The following is a 24,628-nucleotide window of genomic DNA, read 5'->3' on the forward strand; positions in this document are numbered from 1 at the left end:
ACTTTCTATGAACCTATGCTTTGTCACTGCATGAACCAGCTGATCCGAGCAGAGTTGGGAAAACTGCCCATGAGAAAAGGAGCAGGAAGCCAAGGAAGCAAAAGACTTCTGTACAACTGGAAGTCCAGAAGAGCCACCTTCTGCTGGCCATTAGAAAAATTGCAGCTTTAAGGCGCTTCTGCATTGTTCATCCATCTTTTATATACAGACTATGTTAACAAGTTTAGTTGCTGTTAAGCTTTCCTCAGAATCACTGATAAAAAAAATACATAACAAATCAATGAAAGGTAACTTTATTTGTTTTTCTTTCCTTTTTCATACAGTATAAGATGCACATGCACATGTTTACAGTACAGCGATAGAAATAAATTGAAGCATTTGTCACCGAGAAGCTATGAGTGCTACATAGATATAAGGTGCATGCAGCCGATAGACTTATGTGAGTAAATGATAAATATGTTTTATTGTTTTATGTCTGAAAAGTTTCACTGTTCTTCCCTCCTCTTGTATCCCCTATTTCTAAGACACAGACACACAGACACAGACACACACACACACACACACACACGCACAGCAGCAGCAGCAGCATGTGCGTGCAAGCACAGTCAGAGGCCAGACAGCCCTCTGAGGATAGCAGCCAGTATCAAGCCTCAAGGTCAAACACCTCCTTTTTTTCAAACATTATTTTTATGTCATTTCTGCATCACTGGACTGGAAGCCCTTTAAAATTTTCTACCAGCAGAAACAAGCCAAAAACATAGCAGCAGGGAACCACCACTAAAATAGCCCTCACTGCATAGTTTGAAGGAATCCAGTTTGATGGGCTTCCCACTGTGCTGTACACAGGCTTATTGCACCACAGTGTCTGGCACTTTTGCGCCTCTTATTTAAACTTTAGCTGTTATGGAGGGAAGGAAATCGCTTTAAAAGCCAGGTTAAAGTCACAGTCCAACTGATAAAAAATGCACTACTCTGGAACATATGCAAATCAGATGGCATATACCAATATAACAGACAGATGACATACATATTCATGTGAGATTGATATAACAGGTGAGGCTACCCATACGGAAAAGAAATAGTAAAAACTTATATGTGATTACTCATGAAAGTGGCCACTTTCGCATTACTTTCATACATTGTTTTAGTAAGGATCAGAAACATACAAGTTTCATTATATAATTTTTCAAGGGATCTTATATCTGTTTTCACACTTATATGCTTTTCATACAAGTTTCACACAAGACAGATACAAACTTTATAAGATTTATATATATCTTTTCCATATGGGTAAGATTCAAGACTTATACAAAAACAACCTCTCAAAATAATTGTACTGCAGTGTAAATGAGACAGTTAGTATGATAATGACTTTAGATGACAGTCAGCAATATCACGCTTTCTGTGCTTGATTTGCAATAAAGCATTTGTTGCAGCTCAGTTGCAATGCTTTTAGATCAGCTGGATTAGGAGATCTCAATGCCAGTTCACGTCAGCTTTCTTTTGACTTTCATTTAAGCTGTCTAGGTCTGCCTAAAGGTGCAGTGCATCTGCATACCACATTGCAACCCAAATTTCCAGTTCTTTAAAAGGATTAACATTGTTCAGGTCCTATAATGTGAACATCTCTGGAATACCACTTTAAGGTTGTTGAGAAGGAAGCCACAACTCAAACATTTCTTCTGCAATGTCATAGTGCATATAGTGCTGCCTGCTGTGCAGTGCCTCTGGGGTGGTTTGGGCTTTGTTAAGTGCACTTTTTCCCATCTTGGACCGTATCTTACAGGGGTGAAGGTAACCATCCACCAATACTGAACTGAGATGCACTTCCGCTCTATTCAAGAGTAACGATTCCAGATAATTGCATCCAGGCTGAGGGCAATCCTGCTGCTGTATTTATAGACATCTCACGGGTCAGTTTAGGAAGTTTAGTATGAAAGTAGTCCTGAACAAGAATCACTCAGAGAGCACTAACCTCCACCAAAGCAGATCACTCTCTGGACAGTATTTACTGGATAGTAATTATTTAAGAGAATATTAATGCATTTTGTTAATTGATTTTGTTTTCTTTGTCCTTTTTAAATTTACTTTAAAAAGTTTATAGTGAATTAGGAATAACTCGTTTAGGGCCAACTTAAAGGAAAGGCGAAAATGTAAACGTGAGGTCAGAGGTCAAATGTTTGAAGACAAACTATATACATGTGATATTTAGAATCCTTATATACGAGTACAGTATAATTTCCTAAATGTTGTCAATACAAGCAAATGGTGTGTTAGTCTTGAAAAAGCTGTTGTCTAATTTTCCTCTTGATTGTGAGTTCTCTGCTGCGTTTGTCTCTCTCACTGGTTGGTACTCCTGCCACCTCTGTGCACTGCTTTGTGTTTTACTTTATTTGTAGGTTCAAATAAAAGATCATTTGATATTACTGCCAGCTTCAACACCTGAGTGTTCCCTGACCTGTGACATAAAATGAAAAGATATGATTAGTCTTGAGCAAACTCTTAATCTGACTCATTTTTCAAATTTGTTTTGAAATGCAGTCAAATGCTTTCAAAGGGGCCCGCCTATTATAGAAGGGAGCTTAGAACTAGGTGAGATGTGCAAATCACAGGAGAGTACAGCTGGGACAGTATTTTACCCCCAAAATTGAGAGATCTTTTATCATCATCTTCCCGATGTTATTATGCTGTCTTTGGCCTGTTTCTGCTACCTGCCACTAGTTTGTGGAGCTAATATTGGCACGCATATGCTGCTAATATTCGCTCCATACCAAGGACGGAAGAAGTTAGAGTCAAACTGCTGCAGCACATTCTCAGTCACAGCTGTCACTATGTCTGGAGAGACACAAGCACTTAAGAGTCGAGTTTAAAGTTTAAAGGGGCGGACAAGAAAGCCAAGAAGGCAATGGATAGCAGTGGGATGTAAAAGAGAGGAGAGAGAAATGGTAATGGAGGCAGTGAGCTATTAGAGGTTGTAAAGCACAAACATTTTTAAACTGAAGGATCAATTGTAATTTAATTATAAATATATTATTGTTTGTTATTGTTCAGTGTTGATGTGAATAAATATAAATAAACATGATGATGAAGATAAGCGACAGCTTGCCTGCCCAAGTTGAAAAGACAGGTTAGATTTATTGTAATGGCAGGTGTTTCCTTCTGTAAAGATGGCAAAAGCCTTCTAAAGGCACTGAGTGGTAGTGATTTTACAGGATGACATGAAATAGCATTGCATTTCCTTAAATTCATATTCTCTGGCTAGTGTTTATCTGCTGTGTGTACGTGTTTAAGTCAAATAAAGCAGCATGCCTGAAGATGTATGGTGCATGAAGGACTAAGTTTCAGGCCTCTATATTATATAAGTCACAAACCTTTAAAGAATTGCAAACAGCTTTATTTTGAAATAAGACACTGGACTTCGTTTTTGGCAAGAACTGCACAAAACAAATGTGCTAAGGACCCTTTTGACTGCATGCCCTGTGTCTTGGTCTGCTAAACCTCAAGCAAGGTAAACGGAGCGAAGGACAGAGGCTGGGAAAGAATGCCCTCAGGGGAACTTCATTAAATAACCTCTGTAATGAATTAAAAGATGAACTAGTGGTTGAGATTTGCCTGCTTCCCTAGACTCTCTTATACCTTTGTGTATTAGGATTCATGATCACATGCGGGCACATCAGGAGATGCAAAACGCCAATTCCCAGAGTTCGTTGATTCGGGCAGAAGCACTGCTGATGCGGCCGAAAGACATGAGGAGGTGAGAAGTGATTCTGCAGCTCAGACCCTCTCATCAAACCCCCGCTGAACACCACCATAGATTAGCGGCCGGTGAGTGCTTATAATGCATAAGAAGGGTCACATGGGACATCAACTCCTCTCCCATGTGGCCAAAATGTTGCACCTTTATTTTAATGATTGCCTGGTGCAAAAATGTAATGTTTCCATGGTCAGTGCCCTGGATGGTCAACACCTGACATCACTCATAAGACCATTTCTGTCACTCTCTCCCTTTCGGGTAATCACATGGAGCAGAATAGTTTCTACATGTTCAAAGCACCTCTCACACCTCTCATTCTGGATCACACCGGCTATGTTTACACAACCCCTGCATTGATTGGAACAAACACTGGATATCCAGCTGGGAATCATCTCTGGCTGGTCTGAGACTGCAGACAGCTGCAACGGTTCCTGGGATTCACTCATTTTTACCGCCTAGCCGGCTCTTAATTTCTGCTTCCGTATAATCTCAGGTATGCCACTGGGCACACATAACTAAATTTACATGGCATCCTGGCATCCACTAGACCTTCACCTTCCTATAGCATCTCTTTTGGTGGCCTACACTGATAAAGGATGCTAGAGAATACTTCTCTTCCTGTTCTATCTGTGCACAGAGTAAGTCTTCCAGCTTTCCTCCTGCAGGTCTGCTCAGGCACTTTCCAACTCCTGGACAACCCTGGTCCCACATCACTCTCAACTGTGTGACTGGTCTGACCCCTTCCAGTTGAAACACGGTAACACTCACCATAGTAAATCGCTTTTCAAAAGATGCACACTTTGGCGCCCAACCCAAACCTTCCGCAGCACTGGACATGGTTCAGCTCCTCACAGACCGCATTTTCTGCCTCCACAGGATCCTTCTTGACATTGTCTCCGATCGCAGCCCCCAAGTCTGGAAAGAGATCTGTTCGGCAATTGGCATGAAGGTCAGTTTGTCATCTGGTTTTCATCCCCAGACCAATGGCCAAGCTGAACAAAACAATCAGGAGCTGGAATCTGCACTCCATGCATTGTCTCCACCAATAACTGCGTGGACCATGCAGCTTGCCTGGGTGGAATACACTCATAATTGCATGACCTCTTCAGCAACTGGCCTGTTCCCTTTCGAGGCCTCCTTGGGCCACCAATCCCCGCTCTTTCCGGGAATAGAAGGTGGGCACTCTGCCCCATCTGTTTAGCATCATTTGTGCAGGTGATGCCGTATCTGGAAGACCACGCAAGCGACCTTCCTCCAGAAGGAATCAGACTCCTATACTCCTAGGCAGAAGGTCTGGCTCCTGACTAGGGCCCTATTCAAGCAGAATCTAAGAAACTGTCCACAAATTTTAGTGGTCCATATGAAATTGAGGCCAGATTGCGGTTAACCCCATCTCTGCTTGCGTGAAGTCTCTGCCCCCGCAACATACACATCGACAATGCTTTCCATGTTTCCGAGCTAAAACCATATCTCTCCAGTCTTCAGTGTAAGGAACAGTCATGGGACAAGGAGGGGGTCCTCCCTGGATCGTTGGCTTGTTTGTTGTCTTCTCTTTTCTTTTCTTTTCTCTCTCTCTCTCTCTCTTTTTCTCTCTTCCCTCCTTCGCCTTGCTCTTTGTTTATTTTGTTCTCCCCACCTGGGTGGTACTCACTGCGGGTTCCTCACTGCGGCACCTCCCTGGATTTTTCCCTCACTGTGGAAAGCCTGAGTTTCTGTAAGTGATTGTTCTGTTCTGTGAAGAGTGTTTGATGACTGGATGTTTGTTACCTCTCCCTGGATCCCTGGAGTCCCGTTCCTTACCAGCACCATTGTATATAGCAGTTTGTAATTGCACTTTAAATAAGCACACCTAACTGTGATAACCTTGAGACCCATATTTAAGTCCTCACTGGCAAACATGATACCTTGTGCCTATGGTGCTCACGTTAGTGACTATTTTGTTGGTTTTAGCTTTTTCATGGGTTGACCAATATTAATATCTAGAATATCACTCCTTGCACCACAGCGCTTTAAGATTACTAAGTTTTGAACTCTTCTTGGCTATGTTTTACTGCTGTCAGAGACAAAGTTTAGCAGTACAAAGAAGAAGGGGCAACAGATGACAGAAACCAAGCAGATGGTGCCGGGGAAGATGGGAGATGTGTTGAATTAACTGTTGTTAATATAAAAAGATACGCACAGACAAATTAACCAGAAATCACATGAATGACACAGAGCAAAAGAACGGTCTAACAGAAGTTCTACTTTCCTCTGTAGAACTCACACTCTAGGTGCTCTGTAATAATAGACGAAGCCCATAGTTAATAATGAGCATAATCAATTTAAAAAAACCTAACAGGATTAAAACTTTGGGAGGAGTAAGTCCACTGTCCTATTAAAGCTGTGGCGGTGGTCTCAAATTTGCTTATAATAATAATAATAATAATGGATTGGATTTATATAGCACTTTTCAAGGCACCCAAAGCGCTTTACAATGCCACTATTCATTCACTCTCACATTCACACACTGGTGGAGGCAAGCTACGGTTGTAGCCACAGCTGCCCTGGGGCAGACTGACAGAAGCGAGGCTGCCATATCGCGCCATCGGCCCCTCTGGCCAACACCAGTAGGCTGTAGGGTAGAGTGTCTTGCCCAAGGACACAACGACCAGGCTTTATTAATCTAACAACAAGCTAAATATCCACTTTGGAGATGCAGTTAAAAAAATGCATTATAATGTGTGCATTTATTGCCCTGAAAGTTTTTACACATTTTTTATTTTAATGTTTTTTGACTCTGCCATAGTAGCTTTGAATGATTGATGGTTCAAAGTAATCCTTATTATTTCATGTTGGGCCCTAGTGCAGCCTCTCAGTTCAACCTCAGTCTGAAACAAGTTGTTTTAACTCCCCAACTTCACTAGCTAAGACAGAGGTTCTCGAAGTGTGGGGCCCACACACACATACACACAAAAAAGAACGCTTGGACACTGCTAGCATAATGGACAGATTTTTGACGGGGCTCCCACACAAACGCAAAGCAGGAGATGAAGCATCGCCAAAATGTTTCCAAACCAACCTCATTCCAAGCCAAAGACAAGAAAATATGGTGAAGCATATCTTCCCTTTGGCTTCACCTGCACAAGTGCCGAGGTAGGTCTCTGTGATAGAATTAGTTTTACCTGCGTCGGGAGCACGCGCTGGGCTCTTCAAATCACGGACAAACAGTATCCCACATTTTTTATTTTTAGTTCACAAACAGTTGTTGTAATGACTAACTACTCCTGACATTTTGGAGATGTTCTTTATACAGTAAAGTAAAAACTGAAGATATTAAGATTAACAGTATTTTGTAAATGGCCTGTATTTGTATAGCGCTTTACTAGTCCCTAAGGACCCCAAAGCGCTTTACATATCCATATCCATTGCCCAAGGACACAATGACCGAGACTGTCCAAGCCGGGGCTCGAACCGGCAACCTTCCGATTACAAGGCGAACTCCCAACTCTTGAGCCACAATCGCCCACTCTGTCTCTATCTGTAATTGTAGAAATTCATCTCATGTAAACAATAACGTGGCGCACAGCATGACGTGAATAAAGGCACAATCCTTTAACGTTGCGTGACGAACTCTGTATTCCTCATCCACACGTAAACGCAAAAATGGAGCTTTAAAAAAATCGCCGTTTTTGTTCATTCGAAACGCTGTTTACTGGTGGACGAAAGGTCCAAACACATCAAGAATCAGCTGCGTTTTCAAAAATACCGTGTAGGTGTGGACATAGCGTAAAAGAATTAGTAGTTTATTTTATTGCTACGTGTAATTTATTGCAGTTTACTTTTATTTGTTCAATTGTTTAAATGTTTGAGGTGTGAAATAAACCTCAATGGAGTTTGAAAACAAAATATGTGCGTGTGTGGTTAGGTGGGGAGGTGGTGCTAACAAAAAAAGTTTGGGAACCACTGAGCTAAGATAAGCTAAGCTTCTTCTGACTGGTTGGGGCTTCTGTGCTCACAGCTGGCAATGTGTGCCTTGGAGCAGGGGCGGATCTAGAGAAATTTTCTTAGGGTGGCATGAGGGTGGCAGAGAAATCAAATGGGGTGGCAAAATCAAAGCCTTTTTTTTCAAACACATATGCAGGTGGTGACATATGGTTAAAGTGATTCAAATGCAGTAAGTATACATGCTTTTCATATAAATATAGTCCATAACTTAATTATTTTCTGTAGCCCACATAATTAAACATGTAGTTTCACATAAAATCCACATAAAACAACTGAATTTTGATTCTATGTACTGTATAGCCTGTATAATAAATAAATATGTAGCCCAATAAGTATAAAATCCAGAAAGCTACACAACATGGGGCGGTGCTGTTCAAAATGTGCTCTGGCACAATGATAGGCATGGCTTGCTGCTGAAAACAAGAAAAAAGCCGGTCCTGCTATGGGCTGAACCATTTGTTAATGGTGGAGGGGGGTAACACTATACAATAAATTCATTTGTAGAATTTATATTCACTGTTAACTGTAACTGCACTCAAAGTGTTAATGGTATCTTATTTTAACCCTTTAAGACCTACCATAGAACCAAGTCCACCAGAGCTTATATTATATTTTTACATGCTGTAGTGCCATTTTTGGGAGCTATACATCAATACAACCATTATAGCCCAAATGTTAATAATATGTATGCATTAAGTGCATAGTAATTACATAAATTGCAAAAAAAAGTGCAATATACTACAAAAACATTGAAAATCGTTTTTGTTTTTTTAACATATATTTCTGGTTAGAGAAATTTAAGAGGCTTATCCCTCAAAACTGAAAATACAAAAAAGTTGCACAAAATAGTTTCTTGTACCCTGTCAGGGCTCCGACAGGGTACAAGATGACAACTTTGGAATTCTACTAGAAACAGTCGATCATATTTGTTTGTCAAAGCTGAATTCAGGGCAAACTACGCTAAATTAGCGTTTTTAGCCAACAGCTACAATAAGCATAAAAGCTACTGTACGGCTATCGTTTGTTAACATGACGCTTGTTCTTATACATGTAATACATTTATTACCAACCTGAGAGTTTATCCGCTGGTCATTCGACATGACGAATGACTTCTGAAGTCTTAATTCAGCTCAAGACGCTGTAGATTCCCGTCAGTAACACTTTCGGTCCGCTAGTAAAACGTAGTTCTATTAATCTGCGGTTGATTACTCTTGAACCGGAACCGGATATAAGTCCCAAAAAACTGAATTTTGGAACTGAAATTGAATGGTGAGAACTGAATCTGAAATTATTTTATTTCTATTATTAAGTTTGCTTGTTATTCATGTTTTGGTTGATTAACAGTCACCAAAGTTTTGGTGATAAATAAAGCGTATATATTGCTATAGATCTCACTATGCCCCCATGTGTCAGAAAATACCTTGTGGAGTACAATTGAATTATTTTAATTTAGAGCCAAGTTGTAATAAACAAATTCTACTTTGACTTTTTCTCTTTTATTCACATTTTTTTTAAATAATTCTTAATATTATTACTATTATTATTATTATTAACAGAGCTCAAAGTTTGCAGTAAAAGCCATCTGAGTTTGAAAACTGCTCTGTCTGTGTTGGTGGCTTTAGGATGTCACATTTGCTCAGCTGTCAGTCAATCAGCCATTTCCAGAAGTGCTGTAAAAGCTTCGCTTATGTCATATTCACTTCAACAGATAAGCTGAACTCAGCACACACACATCCCTATTATTGACAGTGACAGCCAAGGTGTGTGCGATGACCTCACTGCTGCCTTTGCTCCTCCACTGTACTGCAGTTGCATATGACCTCAAGGTCCCGTAGCACAACACACATACACATACAAATGCATGCACTCAGGAATGCAAAACGCCTCAAATGCAAACGCACATTCTCACTGGGTGTTTTCTTTTTACACAGGCACACACAAACACACACAATATTCCAAGAAGGTCACTCCTCTCTCCCTCCCCTGTACTGTGATACCACACATACAGTAAAAGCATACTCCTGCAGGGGTGTGTTAGTATGCCTCAACAAACACAGCCACATCCCAGCTTGATAAAAACATGAGTTGACTGCAGTAGCTTCCTATCCATTGTGTTACACCATGAGCCCACAGTAAGGTAAACTTCACTCTGCTGTTAAAGTCACTATACACATTCAGTCCAGTTTAATCCTAAATTGGGCCAGAACACTAAAATTACAATTAATAAATCATTTCAATAAAACACCTCCAAATTGTTCCCCTTTCATTCAGTGTAAAGACATTTAACTACCAAAGAAATAAAAAAAAAAAGCAACACTACAAAGAAATTTTACTTCCACAGAAAAAAAGACTAAAAAATTACAGAGAAGACATTGGCAGCTCATTACTCATTACAATTATGTTTTTCTATAAAGTGGTTTTAGATATTTGTGCTTACAAACGATGAAACATACACAATTAGTACAATAACTATGACAAGATCAGGCCTAAAAGATACATAATAAAGTGTTTTTAATCTCTTGTTATTGTAAAAAGAATATACAGGTTTTAATTTAAAAAATCACCTTACTTTAAATGCAACATCAGACAAACAACACATGATATATTACATCATGTTTTTATTTACTGAACAAAATGTAGAAGCGGTGTGTAAACTAAGTGTACCCCATGATTCAATAGCTTATTGATCCTCAAGCGAGGATGTTTCTGTATGACTTTTAGTCTCATCACTGTGAAAGTATTTTGTACTTACAGTGGGCTTATGTTGCAGTACAGTGGAGAGGATGCTACTGTAGGTCAGAACATGAAGTAAGGATTATTTTGAACCATGAATCATGCAAAGCTACTTTAGCTTACAGTGCGCATGTTGCAGAAGGTCCAGATGACTTCTTTTTACTGTATAACTCCTGATGTGTCAAACCTTAGACTTGAAAGAGTATATATATGTTTAAATCTAGATTTAACAAATGCTGAGAGTACTCCACACTGGGTCATGACTATGCACTGGTAAATTATCATGTGCCTGGTTGAGAGGAGATGACAAGAAATTGGTGTTAAGGCATCATTAATTAAATAAATTAATATAATAATTATTATTATATTAATTTAATATAATAATTATTTATTTAATTATTTATTATATATGATATTTATTTGTTTGAACTACACTTAATACTCTGTTTTTCTTTCTTGAATTAGAATTCTGATTGTACTGGTCTTGATCTTTCCGCTGCTATGTGTAAAGTGAGATAAGGCCACTCATGTTCAGTCCACTCTAAAGCAGTAAAGTAGGTGCTGTTTGTGTAAAATGAGGTGTGAGGATGAAAAACGAGGCAGAACTAAAGCATGCTGTCCTCAGTGACATTGAGGACACATGAGCACCTGGCTTCATATTCAGCTCATATTACAAAAAGGTGTATTAAAGGCCTTCATCCCAGCTGAGCACAGCAAAAGGAAGAGTAAACACCTGCTACTACTGAATAACAGAAATCGGAGGACATGGAAAAAACAATGCAGTTAAAAAAGCAGAGAAAACAGAAGCTGAAGAGAAACTCCCCTGTCTGAGACATTGATTGATATTGTGTCTGACGTGTCTTCACCATCCACCTAGAGATGTCAATGTGCCAGTCTAACAAGTCATTATGTAAAAATGATTCACCAAGTTCCTCTTAATATAGAATGTATTTGAACTGCAGTCAAGTTGTGTTATTCTCTTAATGTTGACCATGTTAAAGCAGCATTTTATCCTGTATAACATTAAGGCAGCTGTTAGAGTTCATTTTTGTCCATTTGACAGATTGTATATTGGCTCTTTCCTCTTTCCTCTTCTCCTATCAAATAAGCGCTCCTCCAAACTGGAAGAAGTGCTGATATAAATCCTCCTGGAGAAAAACTCCTAACTTTGAAATCTTCTACTTTTTGGAAATGTAATGCAATGTATTTTCTGGTATACCACTCAAATTACTGACTGGCCTGGCTACTACTGATGATCCAGAATCAGATTTTTTGCCATGTAGGTTTTTAGTCTGATCAACCAAAAAACAACCAAAGTCACTGTAATCAGTGCAGACAGATGTTTTTATTCAGTTGTAAAAATTATTCTTAATGAACAGGTCAAAGAGTACAGCTTTCAATGTCCTTTATGAATTATGTTACCGAGTTGCTTTAAGAAAGTAGTCTTTGAATTGTAATTCCAGAGAACTACTACTCTAAATACAAGATTAATTGTGTTTACTATTAAATTGTTTTACTATTGAAACTAGGGCTGGGCGATATGGCCTAAAATCCATATTGCGGTATAATTTGAAGCATGTGCGGTAATGATATATATCGCAATCTATTCTTTTCTTCTGCATAATGTATTTTCTGCACTATAAGGCACACTTAAAATCCTTTAATTTTCTCAAAAATCAACAGTGCGCCTAATGTATGAATTCTGGTTGTGCTTACTGACCTCGAACTGATTATATGTGGTACACGGCGCTCAAAAATCTGTCAAAAATGTTTTAGTACGACTTTGGTAAGCTATGAAGCCGCACCGCTTGATGGATTGTTGGAGGATTACAGCTACCATAGTCAGGAGCCTCACAGAGTAATCTGGGTCCAAAACTTATAGGTTCCAAAGTCAAACAAACACTGCGGCATCACTGAGAGTTAAAAACTGTCTAAATTCTTTCATCTTTAATAACATGATCAGAGTTGCTGCTTTACAAGGTGTAACAATTAAGTTTAACATCCAGGAATCCATGAAAACAGAATTTATTAAATTTAATGGAGTTAGAAGCTAGCAGGAAGTTAGCAGGAAGTTAGCTCGCTAGTTTCCATCTAAGCATGATATAGCATGTATTGACTGAAAAATTCGAAGTATAGCTCTGCTGTCACTTCCAACACAAATGAAGACAGAAAATAAAGAGCAGTGACTTTTGTAGGGTTACTGAAGTTGGGCTAGCTGGTATATAATGATGTGCTACATGATCGCTAGCGACACAGCTATGTTAGCGTAACATAAACACAGTGAAGCTGGAGGATGAACACTAACTTTTTTCCACTCGATACAAGTTAACGTGAGGGTTCCCGATGGTTAGGGACAAATGCAATCGCATGGCAGGATGCTGTAAATGGACCAAACTTCAGTCAGGAGAACAACTGAGATAATCCATCCACAATACGAGGTTAGTCATTAATATACTGCAACAACATGGGAATAGAGCAGCTGCGAGAGAATTCAACATTAATGAATCAATAGTACGGAAGTGGAGGAAGCGCAGTTTTTGGCTTTCTTCATATTCCAAAACGTGTTTCATCTCTTCGCTATTACTGTCACCCGGCATAATTTGCAGATGATATTGCTTGCAGCCGCTGCAATACTTTCAACCAAAACAGGCGCAGCTTGATGACACCATCAACATACGCTATCGCGGTAGAGCGGTATAGTCAAAATCTCTACCATTGGCCAAATTCATATCGTTTCTACCGTATACCGTTTATACCACCCACCTCTAATTTAAACTATTATATATCTGAAAATTGCGCTGCTAATATTTTTATACAATTTCGATTACTTTTTACTCTATAAAAGAAGACAGCAGTGTATAATAAAGTCTAACAACTGGACTGAGCAACTCAAATTGAACAGTTTACTGACAGGTTTGTCATTAATGAAGTTTGGAACATCGAACAGCAAATCAAGATATGAATAACTTATTTTAACTTGGGTGCAACTTTTGTATTTAGATTGCATTTTCTTCAATTAGGCTTCAATTAGGCATGGAAAAAAGTCGGCCTCGAATGGACATTTCAGGTCTCACTTGTGTGTCTGATGCATTTGAGGAGTTGTGATATGACAACATCAGAGAAACCCCTGTGGTAAAACATCTGCTCTCAGACACAGTATGATCCTCTCTCTTGGGCAGGAACACTCATATGACCTACAGGCCTACTGCGTATAGTCACCAATGCTTAGATGTTCTCGTTGTGTCTCCCTCCCCTCACCCCCCAACGGTCACAGCAGATAGCTGCCCTTCCCTTAGCTTGGTTCTGCCGAAGGTTACTTCCTGTTCAAAGGGAGTTTTTCCTTCACACTGTTGCCAAGTGCTTGCTCATAAGGGGTCCTTTGATTGGTGGGGTTGCTATCTGTTACTTTACATTGCAATATATAATGCCTTGAAGCTAATGTTTGAATTGCATTTCAATTGAAATTAATTGAAAAAATTGAATCTCATGCATGGGCAATTCCATCTCAACTCATCACAGTTTTAAGACCTTTTCTGGTCAACCATCTCTAACTTGAATAAAGATTTTATGTTCCAGTGACTTCTGCAAAATTTTGGCTTCATATATCAAATGTATCTTTTTCCACAATGGGACAGATATATGACAAATGAAACATGCAGAGATCTTTTTATTCACAAAAATGAAGTCAACTATACTTTCATCCAGCCTATGAATTAAGAAAATACCAAAAAAGCTAAAATATTAGTAGTGCACTAATTATGCCTGGAAAAACTGTACTAAACATATGCATAGTTTTCATTTTTGAGATCAACTCTACTTACCATTTACAGGCCTAACATACATTAAAACATACATTAAATGTAGCTTTTTCACAACTCTTGCAGCATTCATTCTGACAGTCATAATTCTGTTTGCCTGTAGCACTTGACTAGGCTTGGTTTGTGGGGGTCAGAGTAAGAGTTTTGTATCAGACTACTGATTGTGCAAGGCAAACTAAAATGTTAACATAATAAACTGCTTATAAATCATCAAACCATGTTGATATCATCAGGGTTAACTCCTGTTAGAGGTAGACTCCATTGTTTCTCATACCCAACAGAGGACAACTCCTCTGGCTGCAAAGGTCAGACTGTATAGACGTCTGTGAAAAGACATCACTTGACTCTGCTAAAGAGAGATACAGTACTGGGTTGGGTGTGCGGGTATGAGCAAGGGGAAGATCGAGTATATGTCCTTTAGTTACCAACATGCCATATTAGTGCCATAGACAAGGGTTTATGCATTATTTTGGCTCCTTAAAGCTCTGGATTATTGCAAGTAAAACACTAAAAGCCAGACAGGTTCACTTTCGACTCGATGGATGAGGCTGTGCCTCAAGGTGGGTGCTAATTATGGCTTTGTGTGAGCATGTATGTGTGTGTGTGTGTGTGTGGGTGTGTGTGTGTGTGTGTGTGAAGGCAATGATGCTAAGGCAGCACTGTCTCCAGACCGACACAGCATGACAATGACAGGAAGGGAGAGAGACAAAAAAAAGGGATGGAACAGAAACTGAGAGAAAGAGAAAGTGAAATAAAAATGAAACTATGAAAAAATGCAGAGAACAAGCCTGAGAGAAAAGACAGACAATCCTACAGCCAGTTTCAGTCTAGACAAGGTCAGCCAAAGTGTCATGTACACTTTAAAGCAATCTTTAAAGCGACACACAGTCCCAGGAAGATCCCTGATAGCCTGGATATGTAGAGTATAATCTGAGGAACATGAGCTGTCCCTGTTTATATCAACTTAAACCATTCTGAATTAAAGAAAAATCTGTGAGTATATGTGAATTAATGATGATGCTGAACTACAGGGAGTGCAGAATTATTAGGCAAATGAGTATTTTGTCCACATCATCCTCTTCATGCATGTTGTCTTACTCAAAGCTGTATAGGCTCGAAAGCCTACTACCAATTAAGCATATTAGGTGATGTGCATCTCTGTAATGAGAAGGGGTGTGGTCTAATGACATAAACACCCTATATCAGATGTGCATAATTATTAGGCAACGTCCTTTCCTTTGGCAAAATGGGTCAAAAGAAGGACTTGACAGGCTCAGAAAAGTCAAAAATAGTGAGATATCTTGCAGAGGGATGCAGCAGTCTCAAAATTGCAAAGCTTCTGAAGCGTGATCATCGAACAATCAAGCGTTTCATTCAAAATAGTCAACAGGGTCGCAAGAAGCGTGTGGAAAAACCAAGGCGCAAAATAACTGCCCATGAACTGAGAAAAGTCAAGCGTGCAGCTGCCAAGATGCCACTTGCCACCAGTTTGGCCATATTTCAGAGCTGCAACATCACTGGAGTGCCCAAAAGCACAAGGTGTGCAATACTCAGAGACATGGCCAAGGTAAGAAAGGCTGAAAGACGACCACCACTGAACAAGACACACAAGCTGAAACGTCAAGACTGGGCCAAGAAATATCTCAAGACTGGTTTTTCTAAGGTTTTATGGACTGATGAAATGAGAGTGAGTCTTGATGGGCCAGATGGATGGGCCCGTGGCTGGATTGGTAAAGGGCAGAGAGCTCCAGTCCGACTCAGACGCCAGCAAGGTGGAGGTGGAGTACTGGTTTGGGCTGGTATCATCAAAGATGAGCTTGTGGGGCCTTTTCGGGTTGAGGATGGAGTCAAGCTCAACTCCCAGTCCTACTGCCAGTTTCTGGAAGACACCTTCTTCAAGCAGTGGTACAGGAAGAAGTCTGCATCCTTCAAGAAAAACATGATTTTCATGCAGGACAATGCTCCATCACACGCGTCCAAGTACTCCACAGCGTGGCTGGCAAGAAAGGGTATAAAAGAAGAAAAACTAATGACATGGCCACCTTGTTCACCTGATCTGAACCCCATTGAGAACCTGTGGCCCATCATCAAATGTGAGATTTACAAGGAGGGAAAACAGTACACCTCTCTGAACAGTGTCTGGGAGGCTGTGGTTGCTGCTGCACGCAATGTTGATGGTGAACAGATCAAAACACTGACAGAATCCATGGATGGCAGGCTTTTGAGTGTCCTTGCAAAGAAAGGTGGCTATATTGGTCGCTGATTTGTTTTTGTTTTGTTTTTGAATGTCAGAAATGTATATTTGTGAATGTGGAGATGTTATATTGGTTTCACTGGTAAAAATAAATAATTGAAATGGGTATATATTTGTTTTTTGTTAAGTTACCTAATAATTATGCACAGTAATAGTCACCTGCACACACAGATATCCCCCTAAAATAGCTAAAACTAAAAACAAACTAAAAACTACTTCCAAAAACATTCAGCTTTGATATTAATGAGTTTTTTGGGTTCATTGAGAACATGGTTGTTGTTCAATAATAAAATTATTCCTCAAAAATACAACTTGCCTAATAATTCTGCACTCCCTGTATCTTCATTATCATGCAAAAGATAACTAACAATGAATTATTTAGTGAAATGTTATTGTTATTCTTTTTTCAGCCAGCATGAATTCTGAATAGGGGACGAGGTTCGTTACTAGATTCATTATTCCCTAAATCTATAGACCATTAATCTGTGAAACAAATGCTAACTAAATATAACTGAAATAAGTGATTATGTAAAATAAGGACATACGCTGGTATTTTTTAAATTCATATCTGTGCAATATTATGTGACATTGTTAATTCTTGTTTGTTTTGTCTTGTTTCTTCTTTTTTTTTTTGGTTTTGGTCATATTTCTGATTGCCCATTTGGGGGCCCAGCATTAAATTCTTAATTCTTTATTTCTTTTTGTTTATTTATTTGCAAATGGCTACTTCCTACTATCCAACCATCTGGCTGTATCTGGTTCATACCAATCATTTGTCTAAAGAAGGCTAAGTTTCTCTCTTAATGGATGTTTGGTTTCCAAGTACCTCTTTAGCTTGGCCCCATGGTAGCATTAACCAAATAGCTATAAACTCCAATTCTATGAAAAGCCTCTCCATCATTCTTTTAAAAAGAGGAACGAGGGAGCAGCAGCTGTAGGAGACCTCCTAACTAGTGCCAAATATGTGACCTGAGGAGGCCACCTCTACCATCTAATGTATCACTACATATCCATAACCATTGTTTCCATTTGACAGTTTAACAAATCTGAGTACAGAACAGTTATCAGTAGGTCTACATGCTGTGCTCGGTAATACCACAGATAAATAAATGTCACAGGTGTATGTAAAACATACAAACATTACCCAACAATCTGTGGTTATGGTTAGCTTTGCTTTAGCAGTACCCAGCATTTGCCAGTTGAAACGGGAAAAAAAACTACCTTGTAAAGGGACCCTGGATACTGGTACAGGCCCACACAGCGACTATAGACTCTACATGTAGACTCAACAGAACTGAAATACTGCTGTAGTCCCTTGTTAGCACAAATCAGCCACCTTGAAATTTAGATAAATCCCTCTCTCAAGGCTATAATAATGCATGTCTCTGTGTGTCTATGAAGCTATTGTGTCTTCTCTATTTAACTCTGCAGACTGGATGACCCCTTTGCTGTCCTTCCTTCAGTGTTCTCTTCCTCACACCCTGTAGTTAGCTATCCATTTTACTTTGCTCTTAACCTTGATGCCCTAACATTTCCTTCTTTCATTTCTCTATGGTTCAATTATGGAAGGAAGGCAAGCAGTCTCAAAGCTTATCTCTCCACTGCACCCTCATAGACAATGTTTGTATACTTTAAAACCACTATATAATATCTACTGCTACCATATTTATTTACCATGATGTAGGGAATGAATCACAGAAAAATATTCAGGCAACAGTTGCTGTATACACGTTTTTACAAGCATCTCAGATTTATTTATTTATTAAAAGTCAGTAACCAAGTGTGTCAGACACGTTGTGCTGACAAAAAGCAATCAAAATCTCCTCCCCTATCCACCCGTCGTTCTTAACATCTAGTGATATGTCTTCAGTTCTCCATATTATAGTACCGCAAGCCAGGAAACATTACCAAACTAACAGGACAGTTGTACTCCACCATTTTCATAACACAGTTTTGATCAACTCAACATCTATGGAAGATTAACATGGTCATGTCAAACCTTGCTTTGGTGGTATTTTCATTTGAATTACAGGCTTGCGTGACAAATTATCATTTTGAGGCCAAGTCAGCTTCAAGTTGCTTTACTTTTTCAGCACATTTTGTCTGATATTATGAACAGTTAACAGAACTTTATCTGTGCTACATTACTTCGCTGAGATCCAGCCGCCTCCACACTAACTAACGTTTTCCTACAGCTTCGGACAAATCTGAGGTGACTCTTTCACCGATCATCTTCAAAAGGTGTCAAGTTAATAATATGTTAGCAGTCACAAAGGATACAACGCTGCCTGGGAAATTATTTCTTCTATTTCTATAACTAACTATTTCTTCTGTGTTTCTTTAAGAGGTAAAGTCTGAAAATGAACTTTGACCCAGAGACGGACTGTCTAAAAAAGGATGGTGTCAAACTGAATTATAGTAAGTGTTGGATCCAAGCTGAGTGCCAGAGGTTCTTCAAGTGATCAGGTTTCTAACGTGACAAAAAAACTAAGCAGCATACAGTCTCCAATCCAATCACCGAGTCCTGTACCATAATGTTGCCTTTCTGTTTCTATTAAATTACATATATTATCATATAGATATGTGGTAGACTTTATAAAATAACTTTAAGATATGGCGCACTACAATAACAGCCATACACAGACGGCACAGCTTCATTATTAAGCTTTCACTTACCATCAGATTGATAAGATGTAACTCAGTGTAAAAGCGCCGCAAGCCTAATGTTATTTCAAGCAGGCCATGAAGTCAAGCTTAGTTGCAATCCCAGCTGATCTCAGTGCTAGCACACATCAACTGATGGCTCATTCTACAGAACCAACTGGTAAATACAGGTTGTGTTTTTCAGTTTTTCAGAGTGAACTGGACGCCAGTGTGAGGCAGGCAACTTAAATTGAACCCTAGTGATGCCAAAATATCTAAATATCTAATGGGTTACCAACCAACCCATTCAGCCAGAAGATCACATGAAGAAAATCACTATGTCTATGTTTAAATGCTTGTAGCAACTTACCGCTCTTGGTGTCCTTTCCATCCAGTAAGGGTCGGTAGTCACTCTTGGAGACCGTCTCCCCAACTTTGTCATCGTAGCTCTCTTTCTCCAGTGAAGCCACAAAGTCTCTCTTCAGAAGGGCATCACCAGGGGCCCCACCTTGGACGCCACCGCCACCTCCACCCAGAGCATCTCGCAGGCTCAGGTCCATAGTCCCGTTACTGGAGAGAAAAGGGACAAAATTACTTACATTAATTTTTGCTTAATGATATTTTTCTTCACCTTTAGTCAGGCGCCCATGTTGCTCACTACACTTATAAATAGGGATGGGTATCGTTTAGGTTTTATCCGATACCGGTGCCAAATCGGTACTTTTGAAACGGTGCCGGTGCTTAAACGGTGCTCGACCGGTGCCTTAAAGATGGAGAACACAAACTTTGTCCAAAACCGTCTCATGTTCAGCTGGTTGTGTTTGTAAAAAGATAACATTGTTAGCCTTTTCTGCAGCTATGTGAGCATATATGGTAATCACTCTTGGCTGGAAGCAGTGGCTTAAACAATTGAAAAAACACAAACTGTGTCCAAAACCTCTCATGTTTACTGTTTTCCACTTTTTCTTTGGTGGTCATTTTAGCCTTTTGGCAGGGTGAAGGGAGCATCGTGCCATCAAACAAGAAGACAGCCAGCACGTAGCTATGATGGTTTTTGCTAGTTCACCTTACATGGCATTAATGTAATAACGTGGTTGCCTACTCAACGTAAATTACACACGACCATTAGCTACTCACGCAGAGAAGAACGGCTGCTGCATCATCATCCTCATCATTTCTGCTACCTGGCAGGGCTAGGGGCCAAGGAACTCTATTCTTCGGGTTTTGGGGATGTTGCTCCGGGTCCGATAACTGGCAACCCACCCGACGTGGCACGGGGTGAGGTCTCGCAGCAAGCTATCAAATACGGGCGCATTTCTCGGCTTTTAAAAAAAAAACGCTATGCGTCGCAGCTGTTTAATCGGATTCTTGGTGTTACCCTCCTTTGACAGTAGCACAGTATCAGCTTAAAGCACTTGTTGCGGCTGCTGAGTTTGCATATTTTGCTGTGAAGTACAGCCAGACTTTTGAACCGCTTTCGCCTTGAGGCCCAAAATTTTTTAATCCTGTAGCTCCGCTCTAAAAGAACGCACGTACCTGGCCCGCCTACTATCCTCGGAAGCGGTAAAATTATTGGCTAGAAGTGTAATCACAGCTCAGGAAAAAAATAGCACCGAATAAAGCACCGAAATGTGCGCTGCTTTTCGGTCTGGTTACTACCGTTTATGTCAGAACCGGTGCCATGATGGCACCGGACACCGGTACCCATCCCTACTTATAAACTTTATCAGGCAGTTTTTAGGAAAAAATCTCCCAAGTTCTTTTTTTTAACAGAGCAAGGGATTTTCAATATATGACTTCTTTTTTAGAAAACGTAAATTATTTCTATCTACAGAAAGTAGCAGGCATATTTCAGAAAAGATTACCTGGGTAAATATTAATAAGCAACTTGAAAACAGACCTTTTTATTGAACCATTTACTTCTTTTTAAGCACCTTTCAAATGCTCAAAGCTTGAAAAATCTAGTCAAAACTGAGGAGTATCTTTACTCACAATATAAAAGCTTCACAAAGGGCCTGAACTGTTACTTGAGAAAGCATCGTGGCAAAAACAAAAGCAATCAGTTCAGAGTTGAAAAAAAAAAAGAATTACTGATGATGAGATGAAACTATAAGCACAGATATGTTGCTTATGTGCGAAGAAAGATCACCGTCCCCACAGTGAAACATGGTAGTGGGAGTATTATGCTGTGGGGATGCTTCAGTGCATCTGGAACTGGGAATTAGGGCTGTGCAATATGACCAAAATCTCATATCCCAATATAAGACATCTATCGTCCCCTTAACGATATAAATCACAAAGATTTAACATTTTCTGTAAATGCTGTGAATCTCGGGCAGTTCGACTTGTGTTAAGTGTTTCCAGCTGGGCGTCATGTACCTGGAGTCGAGTGTTTTAACCGATGCATGAAGCGATACATTTTTAGACATAAGTTGTAACGGCTGCCGTTTTCTTTGTGGGTATTTATTATACGGCGTGCTGCGGGAAAAAGGCTGTTCTAACGTTTGAGTCTAAGGTTTATTTTTTAGCACCTGGCGGCTCTTTTTTGCTTCTCATCTGTGAATAATCTACATACTCTTTCACGTGATTCAGTTTATTTTGAAAAGTTTCAACAGGATCTTGAGCTTTATTGTGAAAGGGTTATGTGGAAAATAAACAAGCGGACACGCAATGGTTTTACTGTCGTTGTTGCTAAAGGCAACGCATAAAAACAGGCGCTTGTCCGTTCGTAGTGTGGTTATATTAAATATAAGAGAAAGAGAGAACTTTAAGAAATTAATACAGCCACTACAGTGACCATCAAAACGATGAAAAAATATTGCCATAAACAGTTTATTTTGCGACACCACTAAACAAACGATAGCGTAAACTGAAACGATAGATGTTTTTATATTGCATCCAATATATATCGTTATATCGAACAGCCCTACTGGGAATCGTATTAATTTGGAAGGAATCTTAATGCTTAATTAAATGCTTAATTGAAGCACCTGTTCAGCAAGCTCCAATGTGGAGAAAAGTAGAGCGGTAATATACAGTACAGCATAAAAAGCAAATATGATGCAAACTAATCCATGACACAGAGGCACAATTTGACTGACAAACCGTTTCTGGAATAAGATGCATCAAGGAAGGAAATAAGAATATGAAATGCACTTCATCCTGACATAACTTAAATCAATATGTTCAGTTAAGAAATTACCCCTTACAACTTTCTAAATCCCACAAATACACACTGCAGCCCAACACTTAGACAGCATGACCCTATTACAAACTCTTCTTTCTCCCTGTCCTTTATTTCTGTTTATCCCTCCATCCACACTCGCGGCAAACAAGCTGTCATTGTCTTGCAACTGTACCAAACACACACACACTGACACTCTGTGGCCAGCAGCCAGGATGAGGACATACAGTAGAGTGTTAGCAGGCCTTGAGAAGAACTGTAGGCCATTGTTTCAGGGGTCAGACACCTTACAGTGGTCACCACACACAACATTCCCAAACTGAGAGTCACTTTGGGGTTCTTTAACAGTCTTGTTTTCTCTTGTTGGTTTTCACTGTTGCGCTAATCCACATGCAAATGTCTTATTTTTTCACTCTCCTCTCATTTTTCTCATAAACATACATTTTTACCAAAAGTGCTCATTCCAAGTACTTTGTGTCACAGTCACACATTCCTCCTGACTCTTCCTCACACAAACACAATCAGGATGTACTCAATAATGCCATCATTCTAATTTTTAAAATGAACTATCCCTAAATAGAAGCCTCCATTGCCCTCCTAGCGTATTATACTGCAATATTTATCGCTTCATTGGACAGGTTTCATAAGCCAGAACATTCAGAGGCCTGGACTTGGGGTTCTTTGGGGGGGGGGACTTTTTTTTGCCTCATTGAATCTGTCTATCTACTGTTGTTACTCACAATAGCAGACATTTTTTTTTATCATTACTGACATACAGAATTATACAGAATAACAATTAAGTTTTGTGTCTGGAAATACAACCCATACAGAAGCTTATCCAGAATCCCAATTATGGAAAAGCTTCACATTTTGAAGGTAACAGTGTATATAATTTCTAGATTCAATACGAAGATTTACTTACAGAGAAATACTCAAAACAATGATAAAAACACTAAAGATGATCACAGGACTCTGCAGTTCTGCTCAGTTTGAAGCTGCTTTTTGTCTATTTATGTCTGCAGTACGCAGATATTTTCAGATGAAAAAGCTCTGATAAAACCAATGTGCATTACATCCTCTACAGCATGCATAGTTAATGAGTGGCTAGTGAATAAGCTGTAATAGCTGTATTACAGCTGAGCTGTAAGAAGAGTGAATCTGGCTTATATATTTCTCAATATTTCTTCCCACAATGTATAATACATATGAAATAACATTATCTTAAGGTAGTACTAGTACTAGTAAAAGTGATGCACTCCAAAATTTTAAAGTAAAGTTAACAGCTGGTCATGCTCATCATTTTAGATGCAGAATAATATATTCTGTTTGTTTTTAGGTAGTTTTCTAAACATGTAATCTGCAAAGTCAACAGTTACTATACCTGTGAACTTTATTACAATGTTGAAATATAGTGGACAACTACAAGAAAGTTGCACGAAACAGAGACAGTTAAGTTTAAAATATGTGAAAATTAATTTCTATTCAAATAAACATTCTGTGAATCACATTTTCTTTTTTTCTTCTGTTTTTTTACAAACAACATTATTTCAACAGGATGGCTACAATCAGTGGGTTCCCTCTTAGAATAAACTTTAACATCAGTGCTACACATCTGTATTATCATGTTACTATGTTGGCAAAGAAAAAGCAGTACATAAAGTAAGGAGGAAAAAAGAAAAAGCTGATAGTGACGGTAAGACTGTTGAGTGAGCTGTTCAGGTCTGAAGGATTAAAAACTGTCTTTCTACCCGAAAACCACCACCTCTCCCTGTCTGAAGCCAACCGTCTGCAACGTAATCACTTCACCCTCCAAACCACTGGCAGTCCTCACACAAGCTAGGACACACACACTGGTAGGAATTTAAACACTTTGCTGTACCGAGCTACTGAGATTAACCTGAGGATATTTTTGTAACTGTGTGTGAGGTAACGCGAAACATAATGTCAATTAAGCTCTATTTCCAAATTGCTGCCTTTTTCTGCTTTACATAAAAAGGGTATTAGCTAGGTTTTGTAATTATTTTGACCAGGCTGACAAAGTTTTCTGGGAGGAGTTTGCATTATAGATTTTTCAATCTTGAAGTATCAGTAAATAGAGTAACTCTTAGAATTGCAAGAGTCATTGAACAAAAATGTCTTTTCATCATTTCAATCACTACAACATTAAACAACAATTTATGTAGAAAAAAGTAGAAAAAAAAATGCTTGCATCAGTGGGTGTGAATGGGTGAATGAGCTATGCTGTCTAAAGTGCTCAG

At 39.3% G+C, this 24,628-nt stretch overlaps 1 protein-coding gene across 1 annotated transcript in view; it reads right to left on the reverse strand.

Moving 5' to 3' along the window:
- map4l (microtubule associated protein 4 like) overlaps positions 1-24,628 on the reverse strand; it is a 122,850-nt gene that overhangs the window by 83,343 nt on the left and 14,879 nt on the right. Inside the window, exon 2 of the mRNA XM_040039522.1 lies at positions 19,557-19,756. Within this exon, the coding sequence (XP_039895456.1) occupies positions 19,557-19,746 (190 nt within the window). The 5' untranslated portion in view covers positions 19,747-19,756. The remainder of the gene's footprint in view (positions 1-19,556; positions 19,757-24,628) is intronic.

Source organism: Simochromis diagramma, unplaced genomic scaffold (assembly GCF_900408965.1).
Source record: "Simochromis diagramma unplaced genomic scaffold, fSimDia1.1 OVJJ01000337.1, whole genome shotgun sequence".
NCBI lineage: Eukaryota > Metazoa > Chordata > Actinopteri > Cichliformes > Cichlidae > Simochromis > Simochromis diagramma.